This window comes from Dermacentor andersoni, chromosome 11 (assembly GCF_023375885.2).
Source record: "Dermacentor andersoni chromosome 11, qqDerAnde1_hic_scaffold, whole genome shotgun sequence".
Classification (NCBI taxonomy): Eukaryota; Metazoa; Arthropoda; class Arachnida; order Ixodida; family Ixodidae; genus Dermacentor; species Dermacentor andersoni.
Window position 1 is genome coordinate 123,684,952 of NC_092824.1, and position 18,817 is coordinate 123,703,768.

The window sequence follows — 18,817 nt, forward strand, 5'->3', positions numbered from 1 at the left end:
CGACCAGCCGATATGTTTTACCTGTCGCCGCATTGGTCATGTCGCCAGTACTGTCGCAGCTCGTGGCCCTCAACACCTCGCACGCCGACCAGCCGTAGCCGTTTTAATGGAAATGCCCGCAATGTGTCGCCCACCGTTGAGTCTAACAACGCCGACAACTCTGCTAGGAACACGTGGTACAGTCGCTCACTATCGCCGCGTGGACACCAGTCTCGCTCACCAAAAACACTTCGCCCATCTTCCCGTTCGCCGCAGCCACGTTGCCTTTCGTCCCCTGTGGCTTTTGGCCGCACCCTTTCGGAAAACTAAGAAATGCAGCCCTCGGAGGTGATGCTGCATTGCCCACTACTGCAGCAAATCCTCTGTCTGTGCCCACCAAAAGAAGTGTAATTGACGTTAAAATAGAGGGCTTACCTGTCCAAGCACTCGTCGACACAGGAGCCCACGTATCTGTGATGAGTGCTAGCTTACGTAGACATTTAAAGAAGGTCCTCACCCCAGCAGCTGCCCGAGTGCTCCGTGTGGTCGACGGCGGTGTGCTGGTTGTTCTTGGAATGTGTACTGCACGTTTAATTATAGCCGGCCGCCCTACTTCTGTTCTGTTTGCTGTGATCGACAACTGCCCTCACGACATTATCCTTGGATTGGACTTTTTATCCCATCATTCCGCTCTCATCGACCGCGCAACCGGCGTTCTTCAGTTGGAACTGCCTCAAGTTGCCCATGCTCTGAGCACTGCTCCACCGCACTTGTGTTCGCTTCAAGATGTGCGTCTGTCACCTGAGGCAGTCACTTACGTTGCTTTGACCGCACAGCCACAGATTCCCGACGGTCAATATATATGTCCTTCGCCCCATCATCGACATGCTTTTGAACCGGAACGTTGCTCTTCCACATACGCTGGTGACGATGACTAATAACAACGTCGTTCTTCCGCTTCTGAATTTCAGCCAGCTTTCGGGCTTCGCCTGTCGTCCTTGTGAAAAAAAAAAGATGCTATCTGACGTTTTTGCGTCGATTATCGCCATTCAAACACGATCACCCGAAAAGACGTCTACTCACTACCACGCACCAATGACGCCTTGGACTGCTTGCACGGAGCTAAATACTTCTCGTCCATCGATCTTCGATCCGGCTACTGGCAGATTTCAGTTGATGAAATGGACCGCGAGAAGACGTCCTTCATCACACCGGATGGCTTATATCAGTTCAAAGTCATGCACTTTGGCCTATGCAATGCTCCTGCGACATTTGAACGTATGAAGGACTCTCTTCTGCGAGGCTACAAATGGACCACCTGTCTCTGTTACCTTGACGACGTTATCGTCTTTTCTCCCACATTCGGCAGCCACCTTACCCGACTTGCTGCCACTCTCTCGGTCTTCCGAAAAGCCGGCCTCCAACTCAACTCCACGAAGTGTAAATTCGGGCCCCGTCAGATTACCGTGTTGGGACACCTCGTTGACGCATCCAGTGTCCAACCAGATCCGGAAATAGTTTGCGCCGTACGCAGTGTCCCTGTGCCACGTTCTGCTTCTGACGTGCGCTGCTTCGTCGGCCTGTGTTCTTCCTTTCGCCGTTTCGTCAAAAACTTTGCAGACGTTGCTTGGCCTTTGATAGATCTAAAGAAGAACACGCCGTTCTCATGGGGCCCTGAGCAAGCTCACGCGTTCGCCGCTGTCATCGGGTTTCTGACCACGCCTCCCATACTTGCCCACTTTGATCCATCTGCACCGACCCAAGTCCACACTGACGCAAGCGGCCACGTCATCGGCGCTATTCTCGCCCAACAGCAGAATGGCACCGAGTGCGTGATAGCTTACGCCAGCCGCCTGCTGTCATCTGCTGAGAGAAATTGCTCCATCACCGAGCGGGAGTGCTTGGCTTTAGTTTGGGCTGTCGCCAAGTTCCGGCCATATTTGTACGGCCGTACGTTTTAGGTTGTTACAGACCACCACGCCCTCTGCTGGCTGTCTTCCCCCCGGTACCCCACAGAACGGCCTGGTCGCTGGGCGGTGCGGCTCCAGGAATTTTCATTTGTTGTAAACTAGAAGCCTGGACGCCTGCACAAGGACGCTGACTGCCTCTCGCATCACCCCGTGGATCCTCCCAATCCTGTTGCGCATGATCCGGTGACCTGCGTGATCGCTTTGACTGACAGGACCGACATACGCGCTGAACAACAACGCGACGCATCCTTACAATCTATCATCGCCGGAGTGCAATCTGGCATCACCGACGGCACATGCCGCATGTTCGTGCTGCATGACGGCATCCTCTACCGCCGCAATATCAACCCTGACGGCCCTGAGCTGCTCCTTGTCCTTCCTCGTCATCTGCAATCCGTCGTTCTCGAACAACTTCGCGATGCACCGACGACGGGACACCTTGGAGTTTTGCGTACCTACGACCGTGTACGACGCCGGCTCTTCTGGCCGGGTCTCTACCGCTCTGTACTTCGTTATGTCGCAACTTGCGAATTGTCAAGGTTGAGGACTGGGAGTGTTGGTACAGCATATTAGAGGCTTGATTGCGCAATATTTGGACGACACACTAAGAAGAGAAATACACACCACAGAGCGCTACTTGCAACTATCGTCTTATTCCCTTGTCAATGGAATAAATACTGAATTGTGTCAGCGCCGGAAGAAACCTCCCCTGCCACCTGTCGGCCGACTCCATCCAATTGAAGAACCCTCTGAACCATTCTTTCGCGTTGGCCTTAACCTGCTTGGCCCTTTTCTGACGACGACTAGAGGGAATAAATGGATCGCTGTGGCTACTGATTACGCGACACGCTACGTGATGACAAAGGCGTTGCCGACTAGTTGCGCAACTGACGTAGACGATTTTCTCCTTCACGACGTCATTCTCCAGTACGGTGCACCTCGACAGTTACTTACCGACGGCGCCCACTCGTTCTTGTCTCGAGTTGTGGACGACCTCCTCCGCTCTTGTGCCACTGAGCACAAGCTGTCCACCGCCTACCACCCACAAACGAACGGTCTTACGTAACGTCTCAACCGAACGCTCACAGAGATGCTGTCGATGTACGTTTCCAACGATCACCGCGACTGGAACGCCACGCTGGCCTACGTGACATTCGCGTATAACTCGTCCCGACATGACACCGCAGGATATTCACCCTTTTACCTTTTGTATGGTCGCGATTCCACTTTGCCCTTTGAGACCGTCCTTCCTTCTGTGCCCCGCGTTGCCACTGAGTATGCTCGTGAAGTCATCGATCGAGCTCACACAGCGCGTCAAGTCGCCCGATCTCGCTTATTAGCCTCGCAGCATCTGCAAAGAGAGCGTTACGACCGCGGTGCCATCGCGATGTTCAGTCCGCCCCAAGTGCTTGGGTGCTGCTTTGGCCACCATGTCGTCGGGTCGGCCTCTCTCAGAAGCTCCTCTCTCGCTACACAGAGCCTTATGAAATCCTACGTCAAATTAACGACGTCAATTACAAGATCGCGCCGTTACAGTTTCATCCATCCTCAAGCCCGCCGCCCGTTGACGTCGTGCACGTTTCGAGGCTTAAGCCATACTTCGCTCGCAGTTCTTCGCCTACCATGTGCCGAGAAGGCGCTTCACCACCCGGGGGTCCTGTTACGGAAGGATGAACGAAGAGAGAGAGAGGAAGAAGATCGCGACACGTTGGCTGCTGCGTGTTGTTGCTGGTCAGCCATCTTGACCACAATCACTTTGCTTGTATATATACTGTAAATATATTCAGTCGATACTCCCAACATCCCCGTAACAATATTCCCTATGATATTCACGTATGCCTCCTTTAGTACTCCTTTATTATGCAATGCCTCCATCACTGCTGGTATGTTTATTGAATCAAATGCATTTTCATAATCTATGAAAACCATATAGAGAGGTTGATTACTCCACAGATTTCTTATCTCATTCATGACATGGATGTAATCCATTGTACAATATCCCTTCCTGAAGCGAGCCTGTTCATTTGGTTGTTGAAGTCAAGTGTTGCCCTGATTCTATTGGAATTTATCTTGGCGAATGTTGCTACGGAACAGTATTTGCAATGACGAAGAGGAGAGCAGTGAGAAGACGACGACAACGTTTGGAAGCTAGCGCGGGCTGTTGTCTTTTGGCCAAGTGCGGCGTATTCCCTTGAAAATATACTTGTATATAGCTTTTCCTCTGCGTCTTCCCGCGTAACATATCTGGTGGAGGTGGACGTTCCCTGTACCTCGTCACGGAGCTTCGCAGTGGACGGTACGTCGACCCTTCCTTCATGGCTCCCGGCGATGACAACTCGACTCAGCCGCCTCCGACAGCTGCTGCCACTTCGACGACCTACATCACTCTCCCCGCTCCCCGTGATCCTGGCGTATTCTCGGGCAAAGATGAGGAAGACGTCGAGGAATGGAAGAGCCTATACGAACACGTCAGCCGCAATAACCGGTGGGACCTTACTATCATGCTCGCCAACGTAGTCCTTTACCTGGGTGGCACACCTCGAGTTTGGTTTCGGACGCACGAAGATGAGCTCACCAGTTGGGATTCGCTTAAGCAAAAGCTCCGAGACTTGTTCGGTGACCATACGGTGACCAGCTTGCCGCGCAGGAGGCGTTATCCAGCCGTGTGCAGACGTCAACGGAGTCCTAAGTCACGTACATTCAGGACGTCTTGGCTCTGTGCCGCAAATTGGACGCACATATGACTGAGTCCGACAAGGTTTCCCACATCCTCAAAGGCATTGCCGATGACGCCTTCAACTTGCTCGTCTTCAACAACGTGGCGACGGTGGATGCAGTTATAAAAGAGTGCCGCTGCCTGGAACTCTCTAAAAGCCGACGTATCGACCAGCAGTTTGCCCGTCTGCCCAACACCCCAGCGACATCTTCCTGTGCCGACGCTCCTCGCCCCAACAACACTGACGATGTTACCAGGATCGTCCGGCGTGAGATCGAGGCCGCCTATCCGGCTGCCTTCGACTCCAGCTCCTCCAACGCACCTGCAGTCACGGTTTCCCTGATCCAGGCAGTTGTCCGCCAGGAGTTCGAAAACATGCCTCTTCACACCATCTGCTCGGCCCATCGCCCTGACACCCACCCGGGTCTTCGACTCCGCCCCGTCCCACATCTTATTACCCACCACGTTTCCGCGACCCATCTGGATGGCGCACTGCTGACGACAAGCCCATTTGTTTTCACTGCCGTCGAATCGGGCACATTTCTCGGCACTGTCGCAGTCGCTGGAGTTCCCCGACCCGGTCTACTTATACTGCCTACTCTCGCCCCTCAGGTGGCCCTTCTCGTCCCTATGCCGCACGCTGCGATAATGCCACCACTGATTCTCCTGCGCCGGACCGCCCCTATTCTCGTTCGCCTTCGCCCCAACGACGGCAATCTCGCTCTCCCCAGCCCCGTCGCTCCTTCTCGCCGACTCCCTTCGGACGCCGCTCCCAGCCGGAAAACTAGACGATGCAGCGCCTCGAGGTAACGCTGCATTGCTCCCTACGCCGCCAAATCCTCTACTGACGTTGCCCACTCATCTGAACCTTCTTGACGTGCAAGTCGACGGTGTTTCTGTATCTGCTCTTATAGACACTGGGGCGCATTTGTCGGTAATGAGCGCTGACCTTCGTAACCGCCTGAAGAAAATAATCACGCCCGCCACGGCGCCTGTTGTCCGTGTCGCCGATGGCGGAACAGCCCCCGTAATTCGTATGTGTGTCGCCCGCGTCTCCTTCGCCGATCGCTCCACTATCGTGCTATTCACAGTCATCGCCCACTGTCCCCACGACATCATCCTCGGCTTAGACTTCCTCTCCGCACATTCTGCTTTCATCGATTGTTCCGCCAGTACTCTCCGCCTTGACCTGCTTGTTCTGGATCCCGCTGAACCACACCCCAGTCGCCTCAGTTCCGTCGACTTCGTTCGCTTGCCACCTTCGGCACTGACTTACGTTGACTTAGTGTCATCCCCACCAGTGCCCGACGGCCACTACATCGCGGCTCCTATGCAAGACGTCCTGCTTACTGTGACGTCATCCTGATACGCACTGTGTGTGTGCCTGAGACACAGACACGCGCTAAGATAAGCGCTATGCTTTCATTTCTTTTAACCAGTTCTCACACGAGTCATGTGACCATTCTGGCTGTATATATTTCACGACGGTACATTAAAATGGATCATTCTTGGTCATGGGACGACGAGCGTCTGTCTGACTGTCTGACATGGTGTCAGAAGTGGCTATCTCAAAGCTGGCTACGATGTAGCGCTGCAACAGCCCGTCAACAAGCGAACGAGCGCCTGCTTCCACAAGAGCAAGTCCTCCCGGTGACAATCGTCAAGCAACGCTTCAGCATGGCAGGAATCAAGCCTCCTAGGCCCTTCGACTTCCAGAACGCTGCGGACTAGCCCGCCTGGATGGACGAGTTTGACTACAGATTCGCATCCGGACTACATGAGAAACCAGACGAAGTACAAGTAAGGACACTTCTCTATACAATGGGCAGAAAGTCACGGGAGATTCTTCGGTCGCTAAACGTCAAAGACGAAGAAATGGAGGACTTGAACCTCGTAAAGTGAAAATTTAAGGGCTATTTCGTCCATACCAAGAACACAGTCTACGAGAGTACTCGCTTTAATCTACGCCGCCAACAACTGGGAGAAACAGTCGACTAGTTTGCAACCGAGCTTAACAGGCTAGCAGACAGATGCGAGTTCAAAGAAATGAAGGAACGCCTTATAAGGGACCGCTTCGTAGTAGGACCAGGGGGGGGACACTCCGTATGGCTCCCATTGGCCATTTTCGAGCAGACGCTCTTTCTAACCAATGGGCGACCTAACCTAACCAATGGGCGACGCAGAAGCAAAATGGCGGCGCACATGATTGTTTACGTTGTCATGGCAACAGCAACAGCAGCCGCGCGGTACCTCCTCTCCCAAACGTTTTTCTTTCCTTTTTGTTTTTATTATGCCGACCCGCTCCACTCCCTTTCCCCCACGCCGCGCGCTCCGCTCACTTTTTGTTGTTTTTTTATAGCGCGCTTGTTACGGCGCGCCACACGCCGCCAGCTCGCAAGCAATGCGCGCGCTACGCCGCACATTGGCATTGCTTGCGAGCTGGCGCGTGGTGCGCCGTGAGCTATGCGTTGGCACGCAGGCAGTCTCGCCCATACTTATACTAGCATGTGCCGGGACATAAAAAAAAATTCCACTTCCAACACAACAGATGTTTAGTCTCGCTTTCTTGACTTCGTTTCCGAAAACAGATTTTTCTTACAACGTGGTGTGATACACGCTCAAAAAATGAGCAAAGGTGAAAGGTGCATGACATATACAAGAGTGTATGACATAGTCATGACAACTATAAAAAGGGAAAACTCGCTGGTAATGGCAAAAACAATGACACGCAAAATACCTGAAAGATACAATAAAATCCTAACATTGTTTGATTGAGAGCCATACCAAAAGAAAGCTTACTTATAAATCTGCACGAAAGTATATGAAATGCGTGACATGTTCATTACTGCTGAACAAATTGAAAAAAACATGGCAGAAAAAAAATAACACTGTACTAAGAACTGAAACACACATTATCACATTATTTTGCACTTGGCCACAACTTGAGTAACGGTGGCAAGGGGAACAGAAGGTAGTCGGCTTTTGCAGCAGCACATAGAAAACATTCGCAGGAAGGCTTATTCCTCAAAGACCAGGTAAAACAAGCCAACGCGACTTTTCTTTCTACCCGAATGCAATGCTTAGCAATAAAATTACGTCACTTAAGGCACTAAGTCGTACCTACTGGGCTCTCCTTTGTATAATAAACACGAACTGCAAAAATCTGCATGTAGGACACTTGCAATGTTCATGTTTTCCAGAAGAAAAAAAAAGCGTATCATGCCTACACATGAAGGTTGTTCGCGCGGTTTTCCCATCGAGGGTTACTGAGATAGTACACTAACAGTAATTTTTCAGCTGTTAGTAGGTTTGTAGAACGTGATACACAGAAAAAGCACTGAGGGCGGTATGGAAAGCTGGGCAAGTTACTGAAGTTGCAGAATGAGACTTGGCACAGAAAAACACAAGTCACAGACCAGGTGACAATGAGGAGGAACATCTATTTGTCAGCTTTCTCTACCGGGAAGAGGAAAGTGTAGCACAATCAAGGCGCAACGATGCCCGGAGCCTCATGGAGCACACAAATGGACAGGGCTGTGTTCGTGTACATGCGCCTTCTGATGTCCTTGGGTCTGAGTGCTTGGGTCTGAGCTCTGAGCGTCTTTAGGCACCCGGGACAACCTTGCAGGACTTGTTTTTGAGGTATTTGTGCACCACTGCACGATGCAGGAGCGGTACGAGTCGTGAAACGGGTGAAACATCGCGGAGCACAAGCACACAGCTACCGAGGACCACTGAACTGACGAAACTAGCCACGTCGGTCAACGCACAGCAGCGCACGCATCTCGATGGCAGTAGATAACAAAAATAAAGCGTTACGTAGCGGACTAAGCAGCAGCCGGGCCGGCGGGGACGGCACGGCGGCGCGGGCGCGTAGACAGTCGAAGGTGAGGGAGTTGCGAGTGTGTTACGAGAGAGGGCGTGGGGAGAGGAATTGAGCGGGGGGAAGGGTTGGCCACCTAGATCGGCGCGCGTGCGCGCGACGATCTACGAGGCCATGCAAGGGAAACGGATTTTTGCGTTCGCCCATTACAGAGATGGCGCCAATTTCCTGTGCCACCGAAACCGGGGGGTGTCCCCCCCCCCCCTGGTAGGACTACGAGACCAGCTTCTCTCGGAAGAACTACAGATGGATCCTAATCTCACGCTGAGCACTGCTTTGGCAAAAGCGCGTACAAGCGAAACAGTAAAGATGCAGCAAGCCGAGCTAAAAGAGCACGAGGTCATTATCCCAGAAGCTTGCGTCGGCGCAGTAAAGCCAGACAAAACCCCTGGAAAGAGCAAAACGTTTACACGCGCTCACAGACCAGCTTATCGTTCTGCAGTTTCTGCGCCGGACCATTTCATCCGAGAAGCAGTTGTCCAGCGAAACAAGAAAGATGCAGGTTTTGCCGAAAGTTGGGCCACTTCGAAAAGGCGTGCCGAAAAAAGAGACAAGCAGACGGGAATCTTGACGACATTGCCGAAGCTGATAAATTTCTTGGCACGGTCGAGCAATCGGCGAACACACCGTCTGGGCACTTCGTCACGGTACTGATCAACGACCATAAGCTCCGCATGAACGTAGATACGGGAGCCGAAGTGACAGTCGTCGGGGAAAAATTTCCTTCCGCGTTCTCTGGACAAAGCAGGTGATCTTAAAGGACCGAATAATGCAAGCATCCGTACGATTGGAAAGCTTGACGCTGAAGTAGCTTGGAAAGACAACTGTTCGAAGCAAACCATTTACGTCGTCCACAACTTGCGCACACCCTTGTTGGGACAGCCAGCTATCAAAGCCCTAGGAATCGTTCGCTTCCTAGATGACTTGGAAACTGCTGACGACATCGTAAGCCGGTATCGTAAGATATTCCAAGGCACGGGTTCCATGTCTGGAGAACATACCATACGTCTCGTTCCAAATGCAACACCGTACGCCCTGTCTACACCCAGACGGATTCCTGTTCCCATGAAGGAAAAAGTCAAGCAAGAACTAGACAGGCTAGAGCGAGAAGGAATGATACAAAAGGTCGAACCGACAGAATGTTGCGCTCCTATTGTACCCGTAATAAAGCCGTCTGGAGCAGTAAGGATATGCGTCGACTTAACTCAATTGAACCAATTTGTCAGACGCGAGCGTCATCAGCTACCAACGGTAGAGCAAGTTATGGAAAGTTTCTAGGAAGCGAAGGTGTTTTCTAAACTGGACGCGAATTCTGGATTCTACGAGATAAAGCTTTCCAAGGAGTGTCAAAAGCTCACCACTTTATAATGCCGTATGGGCAGTACTGCTACCGCAGGTTGCCGTTCGGGATCACATCCGCACCAGAAATTTTTCAAAGAAAGTTCGCGCAGGTCGTCGAAGGCCTAGACGGCGTACTGAACTACATGGACGACATTCTTGTGTACGGCAAGAACAAAGTGGAACATGACAACCGTCTTCGTAACGTGCTCGACCGACTGGAACAAACAGGAGTAACCCTTAACAAGGAAAAATGTTGTTTTGCTGTTGAGCAAGTAGCATTTCTGGGCATGATCTTTGACGCCAATGGTGTGCGCCCAGATCCTGAGATGATCAGAGCAATCAAGGAGTTGCCTTGACCCCAAAACGTCGCTGAGGTTCGTTCCTTATTAGGCACGATGAACGACCTCGCAAGGTTTCTTCCTGTTGGTGCGTCTATATCTGCGCCTTTACCCAGCCTCCTCAACAAAGACAGCGACTGCGTGTTGGGGAACTCATCAAGAGGAAGCTTTTGAGAAGATCAAGACTACTCTCAGCTCGAACCTGGCAAGGTACAACCCCATGTACCCGACAATCGTTTCGGCGGACGCATCTTCGCAAGGACTTGGCGCCGTACTACTCCAGGATCAGCCATCTGGCGAAAGACGTCCAGTAGCATATGCCTCCAGATCGCTCACGAAAACAGAGCAGAGGTATTCACAAATCGAAATGGAAGCGTTGGCTTTGACCTGGGCAGCAGAGCGCTTCGACGAATTTCTGAGAGGCCTCACGTTTTTATTTGAGACAGACCAGAAGCCCCTCCTTCCGCTACTGGGTCGCGATCTTCTCGATTCTCTTCCACCAAGAATCCAAAGGTTCAGAATGCGTCTTGTGCGGTACTCGTTCACGATCACGCACGTCCCGGGTAAAACCATCGCTACAGCGGACACTCTTTCTCGAGCCAGAATGATGAACACGGGACTGTCTATCGGGGAATTGTCTGAAGCTGACGTCTCGGCTCACGTGGATGGAGTTGTTCGATGTGCGCTCTCAGATGACATGCTCGACTGCGTACGCTCAGAGCAGGCAACGGACCCCGAGTGCGCATGGTTACTCGAAGCTTGCATGCAAGGTTGGCCCGCAAAGGATCGGCTACCGCAAGTTCTCAAACCATTCTGGGCGCATCGTGGCAACATCACGGTTTGCAAGCAGTTGCTTCTAAAGGACGCCAGACTAGTAATCCCAAGATCTCTGCGGAAAGAAATGCTTCATAAAATTCACGAAGGGCATCAAGGCATTGCTCGCTGCCGCGCAAACGCTAAGGAATCAGTCTGGTGGCCAGGAATTAGCCAGGAAATTGCAACAACCGTAGCCAACTGCCAAACTTGTGCTGCAGAGCGTACCCAATTTTCCGAACCGATGATCCCATCTGAAACAACGGACCTTCCATGGGAGAAAATCGGAATTGATTTGTTTGCGATGAAAGGAGCTATCTTGTTGTTGTCGACTACCATTCCAGGTATCCTGAGCTGGCCCTACTGGATCAAGGAACATCGTCACAGGTGGTCATCCAGCACCTGAAAAGCATCTTCGCCAGACACGGGATCCCGAAAACTGCAATATCTGACAACGGACCACAGTTCATCTCATTTGCTTTCATTGATTTTGCAAGAAAATATGGCTTCAAGCATGTCACAACGAGCCCTCGTTACCCACAAGCTAACGGGGAAGCTGAGCGCATGGTAGGGACTCTCAAAAGACTACTGAAGGAAGCGCCGGACCCACAAATTGCCTTGCTGAATTACAGAAACACACCGGGCCCAACCAGCTATAGTCTAGTGCAACTGCTAATGTCCGCCGCTTAAGCTCACGTGTGCCATGCATGCCATCCGCTTTAAAACCGCGAGTGGTACCCGTTTCTTGGAAAAAGCAGGACGAAAAATACAGACAGAAACAAAAGATGTATTTTGACAGACGTCATGCTGTGATATCTCTTCCCGCTTTATCCGCAGGCAACCAAGTATGGCTAAGTGACAGATGCGCCGAGGGCACAGTCCTTCGTCCTTCCTCAACACAAAGATCCTACTTCGTCCAGACTGCAGGGGGGACCGTACGTAGAAACAGACTCCATCTGTTCCTGCTCCCAAACGGAGGTGCAACCAGTCCCGTCCCGGCCGAACAGCCTCAACAAAGCAGCCTGCCAACGGACACAACCGACAGCGCGGACATCGTGGCTAAGCAATCGTCCGACACCCAAAAGACCCCTCCACCGAACGGAACTTCGAGACCCGAGCAAAGAACGACGTGATACGGTCGCGTCGTACGAGCGCCGAAAAGACTCGCCATTGGTGACTGATTTGTAGAGTGCTTTCCTTTCTTGGTAGGCACGCAGTGCTTGTAAAACGGGGAAGATGTGACGTCATCCTGATACGCACTGTGTGTGTGCCTGATCCACAGATACGCGCTAAGATAAGCGCTATGCTTTCATTTCTTTTAACCAGTTCTCACACAAGTCATGTGACCATTCTGGCTGTATATATTTCACGACGGTACATTAAAAGGGATCATTCTTGGTCATGGGACGAGCGTTTGTCTGACTGTCTGACACTTACAGGTGCTATTACGGCGAATTGCGTCTGCCTGCCAGTGGTCAATTTTGGCTTGACGACACAAGTGCTGCCACGCAGGATGTCTCTGGTCCAGCTTTGCTCATTCGAGGATCACTCAGTAGCATCTATTGCAGTAAACAATTCAGCCGACACTTCTCTACCATCGCAGTCGGCAACTTGTACCATCGCCGACTTACAGAAAATGATTGCACCCGACATGCCGTCCGAGCACGCTCGTGAGTTCTAGCGCGCTCTGTTTTCCCACCACGATATTATTTCCTTTAACGATCGTCCTTTGGCCCAAACTACAGCTGTTAAACATCGCATTAATACCAGCGATGCCCCTCCTATTCATCGCCGCCCGTATCGAGTGTCACCGGTTGAGCGTTAAGTTATTCACGCAGAGGTTCGCAAAATGCTTGCGAAGAACATTATTGAACCGTCATGTAGTCCATGGGCGTCACCTGTTGTACTGGTAAAAAAAAACGAAGGATGGCTCATGGCGCTTTTGCGTGTATTATCGGCACCTTAACAGGGTTACCAAAAAGGACGTGTATCCCCTACCTCGGATCGATGACGCCCTTGAATGCCTCCACGGTGCTGGCTACTTCTCCTCTATTGACCTTCGCTACGGCTACTGGTAGATTGCCGTGGACTACACAAGGACGCTGACTGCCAGTTTCGCTACCCGGTAGACGAGCCTGACGACGCCGACAGTAGTATTGCCAACGGCATTTTCTCTGTGTCTGCCTTCTGTAACATCGCCGATGAGCAGTACCGAGACCTATCGTGGCGAGCACTCATCGAGCGTCTGCGCTCTACACCTAGCTACCGACGCATCCGTTCGCCGATATGTCCTCCAGGGCGCCATTCTGTACCGAAGGAACTTCCTCCCTGACGGATCTGATCTTCTTGTCGTGCCAAAACATCTACGACAGACTGTGCTCTTTGAGATGCATGACGCACTCACTGCAGGACATCTTGGGCTAACCCGCACGTACGACCGCGTCCGCCGCCGCTTCTATTGGCCTGGTCTCGCTCGCTTCGTCCGACGCTATATTGCTTCCTGTGATCCCTGCCAGCGTCGGAAAACACTTCAGATGCTACCTGCCGGTCATCTCCAGCCTATCACCGTCCCTGTGGAGCCGTTCTTTCGTGTTTTATTAGACCTCTATCATCGGTCCCTTTCCCACGTCATCCTCTGGGAACAAATGGGTGGCCGTCACAACTGATTACGCCACCCGATACGCTATCACGCGGGTTCCCCCTACCAGTTGCGCCACTGACGTCGCGGACTTTCTCTTGCGTGACATTATCTTACTTCATTACGCCCCGCGATAGCTGCTTACTGACCGTGGTCGTAACTTCCTCTCGAAAGTTATTGCCGACATTGTGCGTTCCTGCTCCACTCAGCACAAGCTGACTACCTCATACCATCCTCAAACCAATGGCCTGACAGAGCGGTTTAACCGTACTCTTACCGACATGCTGTCCAAGTACGTTTCGAAGGACCACCACGACTGGGACATTGCCCTTCCTTAAGTCACATTTGTGTATAATTCTTCCCGGCACGACACCGCCGGATTTTCTCCATTTTATCTACTGTATACGGTCGTGAACCGACCTTGCCCCTTGACATGGCACTTCCTCCTGCTGCGACCTCAACAAGCGAGTATGCGCGCGACGCCATCGCCCTCGCTGACCATGCACGCCAGCTTGCCCGTGCTCGACTGACGGCCTCGCAAACCACTCAGCAGCGTCAGTACAACGCCCGCCACCGTGACGTACAGTTTTCGCCTGGTGCGCTGGTGCTCCTGTGGTCGCCCTCTCGTCACGTCGGACTTTCAGAAAAGCTACTTTCGCGATACACAGGGCCCTACCGCGTGCTGCGCCCGGTGGCGCCTGTGACGTACGAAATCGCTCCTGTGTGTTCAACCTCGTCCTCTACTCTGGCATCTAGTGATGTCGTGCACGTCAGTAGGCTCAAGGCCTACTACACCGTTTTTGAGTCCGGCCTTTAGTCGCTCCGGGACGGCGCTTTTGTCGCTGGGGGTAGTACTACGGAACAGTACTTGCAATGACGAAGAGGCGAGCAGTGAGAAGACGACGACGTTTGGAAGCTAGCGTGGGCTGTTGCCTCTTGGCCAAGTGCGGCGTATTCCCTTGTAAGTATGCTTGTATATCGCTTTTCGTCTACGTCTTCCTACGTAACAATATACAATACTGAAAGCAAGCTACTGAACCTATAATTATTCAATTCTTTAACATCGCCCTTCCTATGGATCAGTACAACGTTGGCTGTCGTCCAGCTCTGGCTTACTCGCTGGTCTACTCGAAGAGGCCCACATTGCACAGAAGGTTGCAATGCATAACCGACTACTTAACAAAAATTCACTAATCAAGTTTTAAATAATTACCTTATGACACATATTGATATATACAAATTACTACAACGTGACAATATGGTCATGCTTAAAGAAAATCGCACACATGCAGATGACATCACCATCTGGTGCGTCGGCGGGAGCGACGGCCAAGTTGAGGCCGCCATGCAGATCGCCATCAATGTGACCGAGCGCTTCCTCCGCCCCACTGGGCTCAGATGTTCTCCACCAAATCTGAACTACTTCTCTACAAGAGAAGACCCAGAGGCGGCGGCCATTGTGATTGGAAACCGGAGCCCATGAGCGAAATGCGGCTTTTCACTGGTGACGGGTCCCCGGTGCCCAGAATGGGCTCGCTCCATATATTGGCGGATGTATATCGAGTGTAATGGTGCCAATGGAACCGCACTCAGAAAGATACCGCCAAGACGGAGAGTGCTCTCGGCGTCATCCGGAGGATGGCCAACATGCTCCGGGGAATCAAGGAAAACAATCTCATCCGCACTATGCATGCCACCTTTCATACTCGGCGGCCATGCATAATTGGCATGTTGCAGAGAGGAACAAGCTCAATTCCCTCATCAGAAAGGCCTTTAAGCTTGCCCTCGGCTTACCTGTAAGCACCCAAACCGAAAACCTGCTTAAGCTCGGGGTCCACAACACGCTCGAAGAACACAGTGTGTGTGTGTGTGTGTGTGTGTGTGTGTGTGTGTGTGTGTGTGTGTGTGTGTGTGTGTGTGTGTGTGTGTGTGTGTGTGTGTGTGTGTGTGTGTGTGTGTGTGTGTGTGTGTGTGTGTGTGTGTGTGTGTGTGTGTGTGTGTGTGTGTGTGTGTTCGGACACTAGGAGCAGAGCAGCGGCTACAGTCCAGGCACGAGTCCATTCAGTCCTACAGTCCATTCACGAGCAAAAGCGCTGGAGAGGACGACCCACTGTATCGTTCCAATCCTTCTCTGCAATATATATGTATAAAATATTGCACGCTAGTTCACATTGGCTTGCGGGGCGATAAACAGTCCGTGCGAGCACGCTGATTCGCTCGAATGAACGCATTTCACTGCAGCCCACGGGAACACGCGCTGCTCTCGTTTGAGCGCGGGTTCAGCGAGCCTGTGTCGGGACCTGCGCACGTCCTTGATGAATAAGCACTCACCGCTGCCACATTCATATTTGTTCCTGTCGTTGTCTAACACATTCTTGTTGGCATACGTGTTGATTTTTGTAGGTTTTTCTCTGTAAGCACCTTGCGTTTCGCAGTGATTTGGGCTTGTTGGTAAGACATCGTGAGGCTTATAGCGCGTGAAAAAGACAAGGACGAAAGTGAGACGTGACACACACAGGCGCTAACTTGCAACAATCTTTATTTCGAGCAAGGGACCCATACATAATACAACTTTTTCGCGTCATCTGTTTTTGCAAACAGCGCATGTATAATGTACGCGAAAAAGTTGTATATATGTATGGGTCCCTTGCTCGAAATAAAGATTGTTGCAAGTTAGCGCCTGTGTGTGTCACGTCTCACTTTCGTCCTTGTCTTTTTCACGCGCCATAAGCCTCACGTATAGCTGCGGCATAGCTTCTTGGCATGAGCACCACTTTAACGCCCGTCCTACGTGTATTGCTTTAGCAATCCGCGTTCTTTTGTCAGCTGCTGCGTCGTCCACCCGTCGCCGCACTGAATGTCTGCGAATAGCGCAATGAGCTGGATGTCACGTGAGGTGGTCACGTGCAGTGCTGACTCACCTGTCGCGTTGTCCCACGAGAACCTTCAAGTGCAGGTCGACGGCCAGGTCCCTGGGTGGCCACAGTGGCAGGCTCACCTCGCACTGCACCTGCTCGGCCTTCGGGTGGCTGCGCAGCGCCGACAACAAAGCGCTGTTCACCCAAAAAACTTGCGGCTGAATAGCCGCGCGCGGCGTGCGTCGTGCAGTTGCCGAGCAACGGCCTTCGTCACCATTTTTTTCTGATTCATTGCCTCGCGATACAAAAATGCTCCATGGTTCTGATGTGTACGCTAAATACGGCCATATGGTGCATGGTTAAACCGTGCGCACGGAGTAGTTTAAAGAAGTGCAACCTCGGCCAAGTGCCGTATCAACACTCTACACTCATAAGAAAGTTTACGCCCTTCGGGGCTTATCTTGTCCCACAACGACAATCGTCATCTGTCTTGTCCGCATATCCTTCCTTTAACCCTGCGATCCCGGTACTTCTTAGTCACGAACGGTTGCGTGCTATCAGGAAAGTAGTGAGCGATGAGTTTTCGAGAAAGGAAACGCAAACAAGCCAGATCACAATTATCATGTTGGACAAGATAAGCCTCAAAGGGCGCAAACATTTTTAAGAGAGTAAGGAAAGTTTGCACCTTTTGTAGCTTATCTTCTCTCTAAACTACAGTCGCTACACTCTTAAAACAGTTGCACCCTTTGGGGTGTATATTTGTCCTACAACGATAATCGTCATCTGCCTTGCTTGCGTTTCCTTTCTTGAAAACTCGGGGCTCGCTACTTTCCTGTCGAGAATGCTATGTCACGCTTATAAATAACGCACATGCCATTCGTGACCCGGAAGTACCGGGCGCACAGCGTTCAAGAAAGGAAATGCGGGCAAGGCAGATAACGATTATCGTTGTGGGACAAGACAAGCCCCGAAGGGTACAAATTTATTGGGGAGTGTAGCGTTCCGTTCTCTATAACGCTGCACGCCTGGTACAAGGTCTATCTAAATAAGTCGCAAAGTTTGGAACGAAAAGCGTGCAAAAACCTATCGCCACAGATATCACTTAGTGGCACACGATTGAAGCAGTGAGAAACTATATGCGACTAGTTGAATGGGGGGGGGGGGGGGGGGGAGGGAGCCAAACACTAAAGCTAGAAACCCTATGTGAAAAAAAAAAAATGTTCGAAAATTTTAAATCGGGGCCGCTATCTTGTACACGTTCGAAAAGCCGACGTTCGATTTCGCCTCGCGCGATTGTCCAGGCTGCGCCGATATCGCGGCCTTGGCCAATCTAGTCCAATCGCGTGAGGCGAAGTCGAACGTCGGCTTTTCGAACGTGTACAAGATAGCGGCCCAGGATACTGTCATACGAGTAAATATTCCGTTTAAAATATTTTTGCTGCAGTAAAGCAACAAATGCTAATTATTTCTATTTCACAATTTATTAAGGTAGTTCGTTCTTGGTTACCACTACCAAAATACTTGGCAAAACTGTGCAAACCAGCCATTATATCGTGCGCAATGGTGTTGCTCACTGGAACGCAGCGGTTTCATCCGAGTTTCTTTATTTGCTTGTGCGTTTGTTCAAAGTGTGGCTCGCGCTTCACTTCAAATTTTGTCTGACCTAGCGCACGGCATTCATTGGCAAAAGGTGTGATTGCAGGTTTTTGTTATCGTGCAAGTCCACGCTGCGGTATCTGACGTGCTGTGTCTCCTCGTCATAAATGCGGAACGCTTAGCGAAGAAACATCGCTCTATGTTCATTCACTTTCCATAACACCGGCTCAGTCTCCGACTGGCAGCGAAATTAGTAAGTCGAATGTTTTCTGTATGATGTGGGACAAGGTCTGAGAACAGTTGGGTATGAATACCGAACTCGCACGGAGTTGCGAATGATTCTGTGAAAAGGTTTCGCATATGTTGCTGTATACATTACGACTGTGTGCTGGCCATGGTACTTTTCCTCCATTGAGGCATGTTTTGTTTGGTCAATTATATTGGTTGCATTATTCTAGACGAATAAAAGTGAAGTTCTTTTTGAAACCTCTGTGGCACTGCAATTATTCCCATCCTATTCGCCCACCTTCCTAAGACACTTACTGGAGCAATTGCCGTCAGTATAACAGCGTAATTATGTTCACATTAAGATATACGCCACTTCTCTAATTTAATGACACGCTGGCGCTTCAGCTGAGGCGAGTCGCAAGCTCACCTCAGCCTCAAAAGAATAATGATTGCTGCC

The 18,817-nt window shown here is 51.3% G+C and overlaps 2 protein-coding genes across 10 annotated transcripts in view; one reads left to right on the forward strand and one right to left on the reverse strand.

Annotated features, from left to right (window-relative positions):
* LOC126539643 (BBSome complex member BBS2-like) overlaps positions 1 to 18,817 on the reverse strand; it is a 211,532-nt gene that overhangs the window by 69,088 nt on the left and 123,627 nt on the right. For 7 of the 8 annotated variants that reach the window (XM_055075573.2, XM_055075572.2, XM_055075569.2 and 4 more), the window contains one exon: positions 16,600 to 16,707. The exons of the other annotated variant lie outside the window; for it this stretch is intronic. In XM_055075573.2, the coding sequence (XP_054931548.1) occupies positions 16,600 to 16,707 (108 nt within the window). The remainder of the gene's footprint in view (positions 1 to 16,599; positions 16,708 to 18,817) is intronic. 8 annotated transcript variants of the gene reach the window in all.
* The window catches only part of LOC126539335 (sodium-dependent glucose transporter 1A-like), a 212,214-nt gene that overhangs the window by 39,701 nt on the left and 153,696 nt on the right, over positions 1 to 18,817 (forward strand). The window lies entirely within an intron of this gene.